General features: G+C 40.4%; 1 protein-coding gene across 7 annotated transcripts in view; it reads right to left on the bottom strand.

Annotated features, from left to right (window-relative positions):
* The window catches only part of LOC110490049 (protein IWS1 homolog A), a 35,235-nt gene extending 20,834 nt beyond the window's left edge, over positions 1 to 14,401 (bottom strand). For 3 of the 7 annotated variants that reach the window (XM_090200076.1, XM_090200074.1, XM_090200077.1), the window contains exons 1-4: positions 14,075 to 14,162; positions 13,747 to 13,793; positions 11,851 to 11,936; positions 10,935 to 11,484 (exon numbers count right to left, since the gene is read on the bottom strand). In XM_090200076.1, the coding sequence (XP_090056202.1) occupies positions 10,935 to 11,484; positions 11,851 to 11,936; positions 13,747 to 13,789 (679 nt within the window). In that variant the 5' untranslated portion in view covers positions 13,790 to 13,793; positions 14,075 to 14,162. Of the gene's footprint in view, positions 1 to 9,485; positions 9,609 to 10,934; positions 11,485 to 11,850; positions 11,937 to 13,746; positions 13,804 to 14,074 lie in introns of those variants that run through there. The other 4 variants (XM_090200075.1, XM_021563169.3, XM_090200079.1 and 1 more) reach the window with 4 other exon arrangements.
* Positions 14,402 to 15,501: the final 1,100 nt, after the last annotated feature.

Raw genomic sequence — 15,501 nt, 5'->3', positions numbered from 1 at the left:
CTGTGACAAGTATATGTGTCTATGGTGTATGCAGACACCTGAGCTGAGCTACACGGGAGACTGGGCATCTACCACCCCGCAATCTAGCCAAGACAATATTTAAGGGCCTTTGAACAGGGTATGGTAATAGGTGCCAGGGGCACCAGCTTGAGTGTGTCATAATCTGCAACACTGCTGGGTTTTTCACACTCAACAATACTTCATGCTGAGCACTTGTTGGCTGCTTTTCCTTCACTCTGCGGACTAACTCATCCCAAACCATCTCAATTTGGTTGAGATCGGGTGATTGTAGAGGCCAGGCCATCTGATGCAGCACTCCATCACTCTCCTTGGCCAAATAGCCCTTACACAGCCTGGAGGCGTGTTTTGGGTCATTGTCCTGGTGAAAAACAAATGATAGTGGGACTAAGCACAAACCAGATGGGATGGTGTATCACTACAGAATGCTGTGGTAGCCATGCTGGTTAAGTGTGCCTTGAATTCTAAATAAATCACTGACAGTGTCACCTGCAAAGCACCCCCACACCACCTCCTCCATGCTTCACGGTGGGAACCACACAAGCGGAGATCATCCGTTCACCTACTCTGCATCTCACAAAGACACAGCGGTTGAAACCAACTCATCAGATCAAGGACACAGTTGATGTTGAGATGTGTCTCTTACTTGAACTCTGTGAAGCATTGATTTGGGCCGCAATCTGAGGTGCAGTTACCTCTAATGAACTTATCCTCTGCAGCAGAGATAACGCTGGGTCTTCCATTCCTGTGGCTGTTCCCATGAGAGCCAGTTTCATCATAGCACATGATTGTTTTAGCAACTGCACTTGATGAAACTTTCAAAGTTCTTGAAATGTTCCGGATTGACTGACCTTTGTGTCTTAAAAGTAATGATAGACTGTCATTTCTGTTTGCTTATTTGAGCTGTTCTTGCCATAATATCGACTTGGTCTTTTACCAAATTGGGCCATATTCTGTATACCAACCCTACCTTGACACAACTGAATGGCTCAAACACATTAAGGAAAGAAATTCCACAAATTAACTTTAACAAGGCACGCTTTTTAATTGAAATGCATTCCAGGTGACTATATCATGAAACTGGTTGAGAGAATGCCAAGAGTGTGCAAACGGAGGCTACTTTGAAGAATCTCAAATATATGTTAAGTTGTTTAACACTTTTTTGGTTACTAAATGATTCCATATGTTATTTCATATTTTTAATGTCTTCACTATTATCCTACAATGTAGAAAATAGTTTTTAAAAAACAACCCTGGAATGAGTTTTGACAGGTACTGTATGTGTTCGTGAGAGTCACCTTTCCAAAAAGGGGCCCGTGTGTGTTTGGACGCTACAGACAGAAGTTGGCATGTAGGCTGAACCGACTTCAGATGAGTCCCAAGACACTTGTGGGGTTGTGATAGAAAAATTATGTATTCACCTTATTTGTTGGATATGTAAAAATTATTTTCTTAACAAACAGTAAGGCATTTCTGTCCTGCTAATACTGTGCTTTATGGTCTCCACTTCAGCACCCTGCAGCTAGTCTGGGTGTTGAGGACAGGGGTTTTACTGGAGATAGCTTCAAGCTGACTACTGACGTTGGTGATAAAAACGTAAACGCTGGCATTCCATAGGACAAGATGTGGTGTGTGTGTGACCCGAGATAGCCTGGAATAGTTTAGAACAATGCCTCATTGTCTCATCTTCCTGGCACCTGGGAAACTAATCCGGGTCGGGTAAAACACCATCCTGTGTAGATAACCAAGGTGGCTTATGGGAAATAGAACCATTGTGACTAAGCATTTTTAGGTCCTATATAATATGTTTTTTTATTTCCAGTTAGGCTCTCAGCCCAACAGTCAGAACAAGACTGTTGGGCTGACTGTTTCATTATTACAATAATGAATCGATATTAAATAAAGATGATTGTTTGAAGAAATGACCAAGTCTCTCTCAGTACTGAATTTCTACGACAGGGGTGAAAATGGACAACATCATCGTGTTCGTCTGTCTCTTCTTTCCATAGACTAATGCGAATTAGATTTCCGTGGTCGAAATGTTGAAACATGATTTTCCATATATGCGTTTTAATCAAATCAACTATATTCACTGAGCTTGTTTGATGCTTTAAGTACCCGGTTTGATTAAATATTTAAGACACAAATGACTAGTCCGACCAGCAATTGATTTAGACTTACTGTCCTATTTAAAAAAAAAAGTTATAAATAAAAAAGACGGCAAGTGACTGACTAGCACATTGTCTCTCTCCATGCTGCAGCAACCACCAAAGAACATCAAAGTGTTTATCACGCTGACCGTGTTGCTAAAGCTGCAACATAATTACAACAAATTGACTGAAAAGTTGTTACCGAAATCCTTAATTTGTTTAGGAAAAACATTCCCTAGTCCCTCAACCCTTGCCCTCTTTACTTGACACATATATGCATCACGTGCACGTGACCAAATAACTATTCGCAGTGGACTAGTATTACTAGAGATTTTTGGTTATTTAATTACTACTCCAGAATGGCCGTTATTCCAGAGGACAAAAGAGAACAGGGTTCCAGAGGACAATTCGAACAGGGTTCGATTTTTCCAACCTGCCCCCTGTAATTATTTATATTTTTTCAATCAATCAATTGACAGTTATGACGGAAGCCTGGAAGTTTTTATTCTAGGCATTAAGATAGTATTTCAACATGTCCAGGTGATAGGGCCACAATGATAATGCAAGCTTGGTGTCACCATAATATTTGAATTGAGGAAGTGTGATCATAATCAATAGCATATTTTTGCGATCCGCAGTAGGTCCTAAATGCACCCCGGCCTTCAGATTTGAGCTAAGGCTATGGATGAAGTTTACTAATTTCCAACCGTTTAGGTGAGTTGTATGCTGCTTTGCGATCTATTAACAACAAGGGTTGCATTAAATAGGCAAAGTATTTTTACTGCCGCATTCGGCAATATTACATTTATATGCACAAAACAAACAAAAGCATTCACTGTGAAAGTTGATAGGCTACATGTAGGCCATTCATATATAGCTTATGCGTAGCACTTAGTTCAATTTATCGAATCAGTTATTGTTTCTTGCACAAACCGTGACAAACACTTGGCAAACTCAGACATCGCTCTCAAAACACAGGGATGTCGATTTGCACGGGACTAGGAGTTAGCCCAAAAAGTTATTCTGGCTGAAATTGTTACTCTGCTGCCATGTAAAAAAAAAATACTGACATGACAGTATCAGACACGACTAAAATTACAGATGGGTAATTATGTACACAAACACTACAACTTCCACAGTAAAACTAATCCCATCCGAATAGGGCCTGACCTATAACATATAATCACATCAATAAATTGTTTATAACAAACACTGAACACCATAACACGTGACAGCAAAATGGACGCGGATGTGACAAATAAACTTGAAAAGAGGGAATGTTGCTCAGGAGGTAAAGTCAGATGTGTGGAATAAAATGTGATTAGTTATGGAAAATATTGGAGATCAAGAAAAAGATGGTAAGGAGCAAGCGCTGCGTGCATATTGTGTGCACCAAAGGTATAGATTACAATATCATTTCTGACAGTTTGGAACAATGTAAACACTAAATAAATTAGTGTACCAGAGAGTCCGTTTAAGTTTTTTTTATCCTTTGTTACAGCAAAGACAAAAAAAACAGTCGCATTCATTGGTGAATGCAATTTCCGAAATGGAACGGTTTATTTATTGTTTAAGAAAATTATTCAAGGCTTGCTTTATTTTATTTAAAAACTAAAATGCTTGATTGCATTTCAATCATGAATGACTCGTATGCTGTGTGATGCCATTAACAAATAAATGACTGGCTGAAATCTAAACAAGTTACAGTATTAAGACTAAACCGGATTTGCTCTTAGGCCTACAGCTCCATTAATGTTATACAAGGCTTCTATACTAAGCCTACTAATGATAAATGACATTACTTAATAATAGTAATATAAGGAGATCAAGAAAAAGGAGCGTTATTGTTGTAATAAATATTTGGAGCAGTGTAAACAAACCTAAATAATTAACAAAAAAATCTGTGTAAAGCTTCCATTACAGCAAAGCAAAGATTAAAAACAGCCAAATTAGTGAAATTGTTTACTTGACATGTCGTTGTGAGGCTTGGTGCTCACGGAATCAGTAAGCTATTAAACACTGACAGGCAACAGAAACAGGATCTGTCTTATTTCTGTAGATATATTGATGACTTCTAAAGCCAGGCACATTTAACAGTTAGTCTATTGATTATAGACCTTTTCTATAATCTGCTGCTGCCTCCATTGTTCTCAAAACCAGTATGCTGGTCAACTTTGCTATTATGCACATAGCAAGCAACATGGTCTAGGATAAGGCGCCATTTCAACAGTGCACTGATGTTTCAGAACCATGGAGAGCGACCTCTATCCACAACGAGGGAGAAAGTGCATTTGTTATAAAATAATATTTCTATTAGTTTTGCACCATTGTTATTATCACCACATACAATTTCAGTAGCACATGTCTTCGAGTGATTGACTGACATCCCCACAGCCTCCACAATGGATTAGTCCACTAACACAGGTGTGAAATCACAATTATCTTTTTTTTTTTTGCTATATGCTTTATTGACATCTCGATTGACCAACAGCCTATTGACCAAACAACCGACTAAAGGGGTCAAACCCAACGCAGTTACATGGTTAATTCAACACTGAAAGAGAGGACACATCAGCTGTCACAACAAGAAAAAGTTTCAGAAGGTAGAAAGTAATATGCGAACCGGAGATTCATTGGTTTGGGGTTCCGACGGCCGATGAACTCAAATCTTAAAAACACCCACTCCTTTAGAAATCCACTTTTTCAAGCTGAAAGACAATGGCCAGAGCTTACCCATGATGTTGCACAACAATGCAAGTCACTGTTTTAGTCAAAGTATGACATATTTGGGCTTGAAGTGACAAAACCGAACTGCCCGCTTTGTGCACATTTGTGCGTTCCAAAATCTTAGTTTAGATATTTCTAACATATGCAGCCCTAATTTTATAAGAAAAGTGAATCTCTCGTGAAGTTTAATGACTTTACTTACATAAAAATATTGAATATAATGCAAAAAGTCCAGAATGGGCTTAATAGGTACCTGTTAACTGGGTTAACAGTTAGTTAACAGTCTAAAATGTGCTAAATGCTCTGCAGTTGGGCATTTGGATTGCTAGTTAACTATCGAGCTAAGTGGTTAGAACAAGAGACATACTGTCTAATATTTATTTTGTGCGTGCAGCAAACCGCGAGTACCATTTTTTTGTTCATGAGCTGAAATGTCTGTCCTGAAAATAGTTTAGGTCAAATGTACGGAGTCGCTGTGGGGACGACGTCCTCGATGCACTTATTGGTAAAGCCAGTGACTGATGCCACCGGAAGAATCCCAGAACACGTTCCAGTCTGTGATAGCAAAACAGTCCTGTAGTTTAGCATCGGCTTCATCTGACCACTTTTTTATAGACCGAGTCACTGGTGCTTCCTGCTTTAATTTTCGCTTGTAAGCAGTAATCAGGAGGATAGAATTCTGTGTGTGTGGAGTACAGGTGATCTAGATTTGTTTTCCCCTCTGGTTGCATATTTAACATGTTGAAATACATTAGGTAGAACTGATTCAAGTTTCCCTGCATTAAAGTCTCCGGCCACTGGAAGCGCTGCCTCTGGGTGCGCGGTTTCCTGTTTGCTTATATCCTTATACAGCTGACTGAGTGCGGTCTTTGTGCCAGCATCAGTCTGTGGTGGTAAATAAACAGCCACAAAAAGTATAGCTGAAAACTCTAGGCAAATAGTGTGGCCTGCATTTTATCACGATACTCTACTTCAGGAGAGCAAAATCTAGAATTCCTTAGATTTCGTGCACCAGCTGTTTACAAATATGCACAGACCACACCCCTCGTCTTACCAGAGTGTGCTGTTCCATCTTGCCAGTGCAGCATATATCCCGCTAGCTGAATATCCATGTCATCATTCAGCCAAATTCCGTGAAACATAAGATATTACAGTTTTTGATGTCCCATTGGTAGGATATTCGTGATCGCACCTCGTCTAATTTACTGTCCAATGATTGCACGTTGGCGAGTAATATTGACAGTAACGGCAGCTTTCCCACTCGCCCTCTGCGGATCCTTACGAGGCACCCCGCTCTGTGTCCTGGATATAACCAGATGAATTAGTTGACACATTAAAAAAGCTGCATTTTTTTATTTAATGGGTACGTGGACTCAATAGGTAATCTTTGGATACAGCAAAGATGGTGGCTAAATTAAGATAGTTTACTCCGGCCGATTACCATTGAAACATCTTTTGGTTCCGGTTTACTTAACGGGGTGGTTGTCTGAAAGACAATAATGCAATAGCAGCTGGGTCTGGTCTTCTTAGTTCATTACTTTCACAGAAGCAGAAAAAACAGCTAAGTTGGGTGTCTCGCTTCCTCTTCCTTCTCTGGCTACAGCTTTTCGCCTAAGCCTACACTTGGCTGCCTGAAACATGGAGCAAATTAAAATGTGGTGAAAACTAATGTTTTTAAACCTCCACGTTTTAGGCCAGAAAATGATCATAATCCATTGGATAATTTCACTTATTTTTGAGCTAGTCTGCATAAAAAAATATGGAATATGGCTGAGATTATTCCTTTGTTTTATCAGGAAGTAGGCCAACTCGGAACAGGGGACACTTTTGTGAGTTGCGCAAGACGTGAAGAGCAGAGCTTTTTTCTTTTCATTCATGTATTGAATACAGATTGCCCCATCTACAATTTGATCGATTATTAACGTATAAAAATACCTAACGTTGTATTACAAAAGTAGTTTAAAATATTTTGGCAAAGTTTATAGGCAACTTTTGAACTATTTTGTAGTGACGTTGCGTTTTTCTAAGCTGTTTTTTATGGATCAAAAGCGCTTTATAAATGGACATTTTCGATATATATACGGAATTAATCGTACAAAAGGACCAATTGTGATGTTTATGGGACATATTTAAGTGGCAACAAAAGAAGATCGTCAAAGGTAATGCATATTTTATTTCAGCGTTTTGTGCAGCGTCTGCTACGCTAGCTCTTTTGTTTACTACTGGTGCAGATGGGTGCATGCTATCAGATAATAGCTTCTTAAGCTTTCGCCGAAAAGCATTTTTTAAATCTGACATGTTGGCTGGATTCACAACGAGTGTAGCTTTAAATGAGCATCTTACATGTGTGATTTAATGAAAGTTAGAATTTTATAGCATTTTATTTGAATCTGGTGCTCTGCATTTCCCCTGGAAATTGGCCAGTTGAGACGCTACCGTCGCCCTATCCTCAAGAGGTTTTAAGAGGCTCCTCTGTCCTCCACTCGTTACCTGTATTAATGGCACCTGTTTGAACTTCAGTATAAATCAGTATAAAAAAGACACCTGTCCACAACCTCAAACAGTCACACTCCAAACTCCACTATGGCCAAGACCAAAGAGCTGTCAAATGACACCAGAAACAACATTGTAGACCTGCACCAGGCTGGGAAGACTGAATCTGCATTAGGTAAGCAGCTTGGTTTGAAGAAATCAACTGTGGGAGCAATTATTAGGAAATGGAAGACATACAAGACCACTGAATCTCCCTCAATCTGGGGCTCCACGCAAGATCTCACCCCGTGGGGTCAAAATGATCACAAGAACAGTGAGCAAAAATCCCAGAACCACACGGGGGGACCTAGTGAATGACCTGCAGAGAGCTGGGACCAAAGTAACAAAGCCTACCATCAGTAACACACTAGGCCGCGAGGGACTCAAATCCTGCAGTGCCAGACGTGTCCCCCTGCTTAAGCCAGTACATGTCCAGGCCCGTCTGAAGTTTGCTAGAGAGCATTTGGATGATCCAGATGAAACCAAAATATAACTTCTTGGTAAAAACTCAACTCATCGTGTTTGGAGGACAAAGAATGCTGAGTTGCATCCAAAGAACACCATACCTACTGTGAAGCATGGGGGTGGAAACATCATGCTTTGGGGCCGTTTTTCTGCAAAGGGACCAGGACGACTGATCCATGTAAAGGAAAGAATGAATGGGGCCATGTATTGTGAGATTTTGAGTGAAAACCTCCTTCCATCAGCAAGGGCATTGAAGATGAAACGTGGCTGGGTCTTTCAGCATGACAATGATCCCAAACAAACTGCCCGGGCAACGAAGGAGTGGCTTCGCAAGAAGCATTTCAAGGTCCTGGAGTGGCCTAGCCCGTCTCCAGATCTCAACCCCATAGAAAATCTTTGGAGGGAGTTGAAAGTCTGTGTTGCCCAGCAACAGCCCCAAAACATCACTGCTCTAGAGGAGATCTGCATGGAGGAAATGGGCCAAAATACCAGCAACAGTGTGTGAAAACCTTGTGAAGACTTACAGAAAACGTTTGACCTCCGTCATTGTCAACAAAGGGTATATAAAGTATTGAGATAAACTTTTGTTATTGACCAAATACTTATTTTCCACCATAATTTGCAAATAAATTCATTAAAAATCCTACAATGTGATTTTCTGGATTTTTTTCCTCATTTTGTCTGTCATAGTTGAAGTGTACCTATGATGAAAATTACAGGCCTCTCATCTTTTTAAGTGGGAGAACTTACATAATTGGTGGCTGACTAAATACTTTTTTGCCCCACTGTAGCTTTTTGAGCAAATATAGCTTTTTGATCATGTCCGTGTGCATATCCACATATTAATGACGTCTGGAATCCAACAGGGTCGCTGGAATTATCAAAGGGTCAAAAGTCAGACAAGACAACAACAAAAGTCAGACATTATCAAAAAGTCAGAAAAGCGTCAACATCTTGTATAGGCATGGTTTTGCTGAAACTCATCTCGACAGGTAGTCTTTCTGAAATAATAATATTTCATCTGACTTTCAGTATTGCCCGTCTTAACTGAAATGGTGCTCACATAACTTGAATTAGCTAGCTACGGTTAGCATACTAGCTATCAGTCAGTGCCTTATTTGTTGTTATTTCTCTGCTACACGTGGAAATAACCACAACGTTTAAACATTTGAACCGGGGAACGACGCATGTGACAAATGTAAAAAATGTGGTTAATGTTTAAACTGCCATTTATTAATCGTTAAATGATAAGAAAATGTTATGATTTATGTGACTTCACTATTCAGATATGGTCCTCCGTATGACCACTAAGGGGCAATGCAGTTCAATCTACCGCAATCCAGTTCGACCAGACGGTCGTCACTAGTTACCACTGCCACAGAGTCATAAACCCCGCTTATTTATACAACCTCTCTTAACTTCTTACCTCTTGTTAATCCAGCCTCTGTGTCAGATATCAAAAAGGCTTTACGGCTAAAGCACACCATGCGATTCTCTGAGGACAGCACCGCGTATACAAAAGCATGAAAAACATTTTTCAACCAGCCAGGTGTGCCACGAAAGTCAGAAATAACGATATAATAAATGCCTTACCTTTGAAGATCTTTTTCTGTTGGCACTCCAAAAGGTCCCAGCTACAGCACAAATGGTCCTTTTGTTTGATAAATAACTCAGTTTAGCTGGCACGCTTCATTCAATAATCCACCGGTTTCCCTCCTTCAAAACACATACAAAATGAATCCCAAACTTTACCAATAAACTTCTCCAAACAAGTCAAACAACGTTTATAATCAAAACTCAGGTACCCTAATACATAAATAAACAATACATTAAGACGGAGAATCGTTATTGTCTTTACAGGAGATAAACAACAAAGAACGCGCTCTCATCCACGCGCATGAAAACACTACAGCCAAAATGGGAGCCACTTAGAAAAACTACAAATTCTAGTGGAAGTCCTAGGAACTGCAATCTGGCAGTTCCATTGGAAACAGTAGTAGGCCGAATTATTATTATTTTTTGATGGTTTGTCCTCAGGGTTTCGCCTGCCATATCAGTTCTGTTATACTCACAGACATTATTTTAACAGTTTTAGAAACTTCTGGGCTTCTGGGCCCGAGTAACAGGCAGTTCACTTTGGGCACGCTTTTCATCCAGATGTCAAAATACTGCCCCCTAGCACAAAGAGGTTATTAAAGCAGCAATGTGTAACTTTTTGTGCGACACAAACACATTTCACATAGAAATGTGAGTTATAGATCTGTAATTCTTATTGAAAGCAAGTTTAAGGAGAAGTAGATTCGTTCTGTATGCGCTATTTCTTAAGTTTTGTTTTTGCGACTTTTACCTTTAGTTTTGTACACCAGCTTCAAAACAGCTGAAAATACAAGATTATTGGTTATTGGTTTTATTTTTATGCATTTTTACAATATAGACAATAATGACTTTGTGAACTAGTGGAAACCCTACCAGAAGGCGCTCACCTTACTACTGGTGAGCGCCGTCTGGTAGGGCTTACTGCACCAATTCTCTGCTGTGTGCCTGTTCGCACTTCTCAATGTGATGGCTCGTTGCAGTGATGTGTGACAGCGTGTTCATAAACTTCCAACAATCTGGTGTTTGAGAGCTTGCACTTTGTACCTACAGAGCAATCATTATACAATTTCTACATCCAGACATTCACAGTTTGGCATCTTGTAGTCTGGCTCTATACATGCCATTAAGGCAACATTGAAGCCGACATCCTCTACCATTGACATGGGCTGCATATCAACTGCAATCATCTCTGTCCCTAATCGCACTGCTGCAAGCAACAGGTTGGGTCTCACAGTGCCTCCCTTCAGCATTGCACCTGACACGTGTACTGCCACAACTTGGAACGGTTGTAGTATGAATGTGTGTACTAATCCAGAGCATGCCGATATCTGGAGAAAGCGAATAGAAAATATATTTGAATAGGGATCAGTAGATTGATTGATTGTGTACTTATCAGGAGTAAACTGTTTTCCCCCATCCCAATACACTGATTTAGATGGCACCTACTTGGCATTGCGTCATCATCCTCACTATCGTCCACCACCCGTTTTGCGGGACTATCCTTCTCCTGGCCACTGCCTGCAGCTGCTTTCACTGACCGAGCCTCCACCTCATCCTCACTGTCGGAATGCATTACAGCCTTCCACTTCCCTTTCTTCTCACCGCACGCCTCCTCCTTTCCATCAGACTTGATCTGCGCTTTGTGTTCAGGCACCTCAGTCTCAGAATCACTGCGTGCATTTGAGTGTCTGCTCCGTGCTGGAGACGGGGGCTGATCCTCGTTCTCAGAGTCACTCCCGGCTGCAGCCTGCTTGGTTTCTTTCTCCTCCATGTCAGAGGTGCAGCCTCTGTGTTTGATTGGGGGCCCCTCAATGTCCGAGTTGCTGCCTCTGCGTTTGGTTGGGGGGGTGCACTCTATGTCTGAGGTGCTGCGTTTGACTGGTGCCTCCTCCTCAGAGTCACTGTCCTCCCTTTTGTGGCCCTCGTTGTCTGACCCACTGGCCAAACCATTTGTCTCCATGGCCTGAGCTGCTCCCTCACCATGACTATTCTCATCCTGCATAACAAAAAGTGGAAATATAAAATGCTTTATAAGTCTAAGGTTAGGATAGATACAGGGTTCTACAGTGCCACCATTTAACTTGCATATGAGCCTAAATATTTTGCTGTGCGATCTGACATTTTAATTTAGGAGCACCAACGCGCCTAGAAAAATGAAGTATTCTAGCTTTATTGTGCTCCTAAATGTCTGTGTGCACCTCCATTTTTCCTTGTAAAAAAAGGTCCGCATAGAGCCCTGGGATATTATACATATTTTTTAAATGTTAATCAGTATGTGCAAGATGGTTGGGAAATCAAGAGGGTTTGACCACAACACTAGACTGGTGTTGAACACGTCTTGCTTAGATGACAATCCCCTTACCTCTGAGTGGCACGACTCATTCCTCGTCTCCTCTTCCGCATCTGAACCGGGAGCATTTTCGTCCTGTACAGGGGTGCCACCACCATCTACAAGACCAGGACATAACCAACACATTTTTTGGCATTCCAGAATGAATGTTTACAACTGTTGGTATCATATACAATGGGCATGCCGACAATGTAAACAATAATATTGATGCAACAGTAGCTCAGACGGGGAGAGGTCTGCCCATACTAAAGCGCTGCGCTGCCTTGTTAACAACAATATCAACTAGGCAGGCCCTCCAGGCCCTGAGGAACTTGGGAAAAAGAGGAAAAGAGGAACTTGGGAAAATTACAACTGGCCCAGGACAGGGCAGCACGGCTGGCCCTTAAAATGTACATGCAGAGTTAACATGAATAATACGCATGTCAATCACTCATGGCTCAAAGAGACTGACTTCATCATTACATGTTTTTGTATAAAGAAGATAGCCATATTTAGTAAAATACCATGTCCAGATTATGGCAAGATCAGCTCAAATAAGCAAAGAGAAACAACAGTCCATCATTACTTTAAGACAAGAAGATCAGTCAATCCGGAAAATGTCAATAACTTTGAACGTTTCTTCAAATGCAGTCGTAAAAATCATTAAGCACTATGACAAAACAGGCTCTCACGAGGACCGCCACAGGAATGGAAGACCCAGTTACCTCTGCTGCAGAAGATAAGTTCATTAGAGTTACCGGCCTCAGAAATGGCAGCCTAAATAAATGCTTCAGAGTTCAAGTAACAGATATCTCAACAGCAACTGTCCAGAGGAGACTGTGAATCAGACCTTCACGATCAAATTGCTGCCAAGAACACACTACTAAAGGACACCAATAAGAAGAAGAGACTTGCTTGGGCCAAGAAACATGAGCAATTGACATTAGACCGGTGGAAACTTGTCATTTGGTCTGGAGTCCAAATGTGAGATTTTTGGTTCCAACTGCTGTGTCTTTGTGAGACGTGGTGTGGGTCAACAGATGATCTCCGCATGTGTATTTTCCACCGTAAATTATAGAGGGGAGGTGCTATGGTGTGAGGGTGCTTGCTGGTGACACCGTCTGATTTATTTTGAATTCAAGGCACACTTAACCAGCATGCCTACCACAGCATTCTGCAGCAATACGCCATTCATGTGGTTTGGGCTTAGTGGGACTATCATTTGTTTTTCAACAGGACAATGACCCAATACACCTCCAGGCTGTTTAAGGGCTATTTTACCAAGAAGGAGAGTGATGGAGTTCTGCACCAGACGACCTGGCCTCCGCAATCGCCGGGCCTCAACCCAATTGAGATGGGATGAGTCGGAACGCAGAGAGAAGGAAAAGCAGCCAACAAGTGCTCAGCATATGTGGGATGTCCTTCAAAACTGGTGGAAAAGCATTCCAGGTGAAGCTGGTTGAGAGAATGCCAAGAGTGTGCAAAGCGGTCATCAAGGCAAAGGATGGCTATTTTAAGAATCTCACATATAAATATATATTTTTGGCTGCTCTATGATTTCATATGTGTTATTTAATAGTTATGATGTCTTCACTATTATTATACAATGTAGAAAATAGTAAAAAGTTAAGAAAAACCCACCACAACACTACAAATGAAGCCACGCGTTATTGACATGCGTATTATTAATGTAAGGTACGGCCGTGCTGCCCTGTTCTGGGCCAGTTGTAATTTTCCCAAGTTCTTCTTTGTGGCAACTGACCAGTAGTCCAGAAGCGACAAAACTAGGCCTGTAAGACCTGCCTTGCGGGGAACCATAATAAATACACGAAAGAACAGACAACTCGTTGCTGGTACAGTAAACAACAAACCAATAGGACCTAGCTGGCAAGCTAGCCCCCGCCGAGGCGGAATCAAAGCAGTTTTTACCAGAGTGGTTCCCGGAGAAGAATTCGTCCTCTTCGCCATCCATTTGTCTGAAAAACACTATGGACAATCAGCTCATTACTTAGGCTCGCCGATTAATCAATATTATCTGTGTTTATTAAATCAATGAGAACATATAAGTTCTGAAACAAGAAATCTGCAACGACAAAATAATAGGTCAACCTGCTAGGTAGTTAGCAACCACAACTTGAACATCAAGATCTAGCTAATTAACTAATACCATCTGGTCAGAAAGCTAGCCAGCAATGATAGTGTACCATGCAGGTCAACAAATTAAAACAATAGCTAATTGATCAACATTAGCAAGTACCTGAAGAAAAACAGTCCTGCGATGTTTCAAATGGCGTCAAAGGACTGGGGCCGTCATATGCGCATGCGTTTAGTTTTGGTCGCGCTTCGATATACGTAGTTCCTATGCGTCTTTACTTGCATTGAAATTCTTTGGTACTTCTGTTGTATTTAAAAAAAAAATTAAGCTTTGTTTAACTAGGCAAGTCAGTTAAGAACAAATTCACTATTTACAATGACGGCCTACCAGAAGGCAAAAGGCACCCTGCTGGGACTAAACAATAAAATATAGGACAAAACACAGATCACAAGACACCACAACACGACATAAAGAGAGACCTAAGACAACAACAGCATAGTAACTGTTTCGATATGCTTTGTGTTGGTTGTAGTCACGACAAAGGTATATAGTTAAGCAAACTTTACTATGCATGTTGTCTTTTTTTTATTAACAACAAATCAATACAGAAAGTACATGAGGGAACACAAGTATATATAAATTATAAACAATGGACAATCGAGCTAGGGGGTACAATATCACATTACAATTACACAAGGACCTTAAGGGACATACATACACTTACAATTCTAACAGCTTTTTTGTTAGTAGAGTATTTAACTGTCTTAAAATACAGTTCAATTTATTTTTGTAGGGTAAGAAAGGGTTTTTTTGGTTTGTAAATGTACATTTGTGTATACGAAATTTGGCCAAAAGAATAATGAAATTAATTACATAAAAATGTTTCAGCTTAGAAAGAATCCAAGCAGTACATGTCTCCACAATAGTGTAAAATCTTCATAAATGTGTTCAATTATAAATCTACTGATGTCTTACCACAGTTTTCATATATGAATACAATGCCAAAAAAGATGCAACACTATTTCTGGGTGGTCATTACAAAATGAGCAATTTGAGTTGATGTTTTCCTTAAACTCCTTCATATAGTGGTTGGCAGGATAATATTTATGAATCATTTTAAAGGAAACTTCCTTAATTTTGTTAACAAGTAGGTAAGTGTGTGGCAACCTCCAAACTTTTTTCCAACCGATATTATCAATAAATCCATTCCAATAAGGCATGACATAAGGTATAGATACAACATCCTGCTGAAACAAGATTCACATCGCTCTGTTGTTGAATGGACCAAAAGAGAAACAAATGTTTCCTACTGATGAGTCAACAGGGTCAATAGAAGGTAGGCTCTGAGGGTCAGGTCTTGACACGTTTCTGAATAACAGAGCAACACCTGAGGGAATGGCATCTAAAACAATTGCAAAATCTTTAGGTGTTACAGGGACCTTATAGAGTGATAAGAATTCCTTATAACTGAGTAAAAGACCCTCTGCATTTACCAGTTGTCTCATCAATAGGATATTATTTCGGAACCAATATTCTAAAAACAAAGAAGTATTTTTATACAATATATCACGATTATTCCATATATAATA

The sequence above is a fragment of the Oncorhynchus mykiss genome, chromosome 15 (assembly GCF_057628025.1).
Source record: "Oncorhynchus mykiss isolate SJ-2025 chromosome 15, ASM5762802v1, whole genome shotgun sequence".
Classification (NCBI taxonomy): domain Eukaryota; kingdom Metazoa; phylum Chordata; class Actinopteri; order Salmoniformes; family Salmonidae; genus Oncorhynchus; species Oncorhynchus mykiss.
Note: the sequence above shows the minus strand (reverse complement) of the source record. Positions and strands in the feature narration are given on the sequence as shown.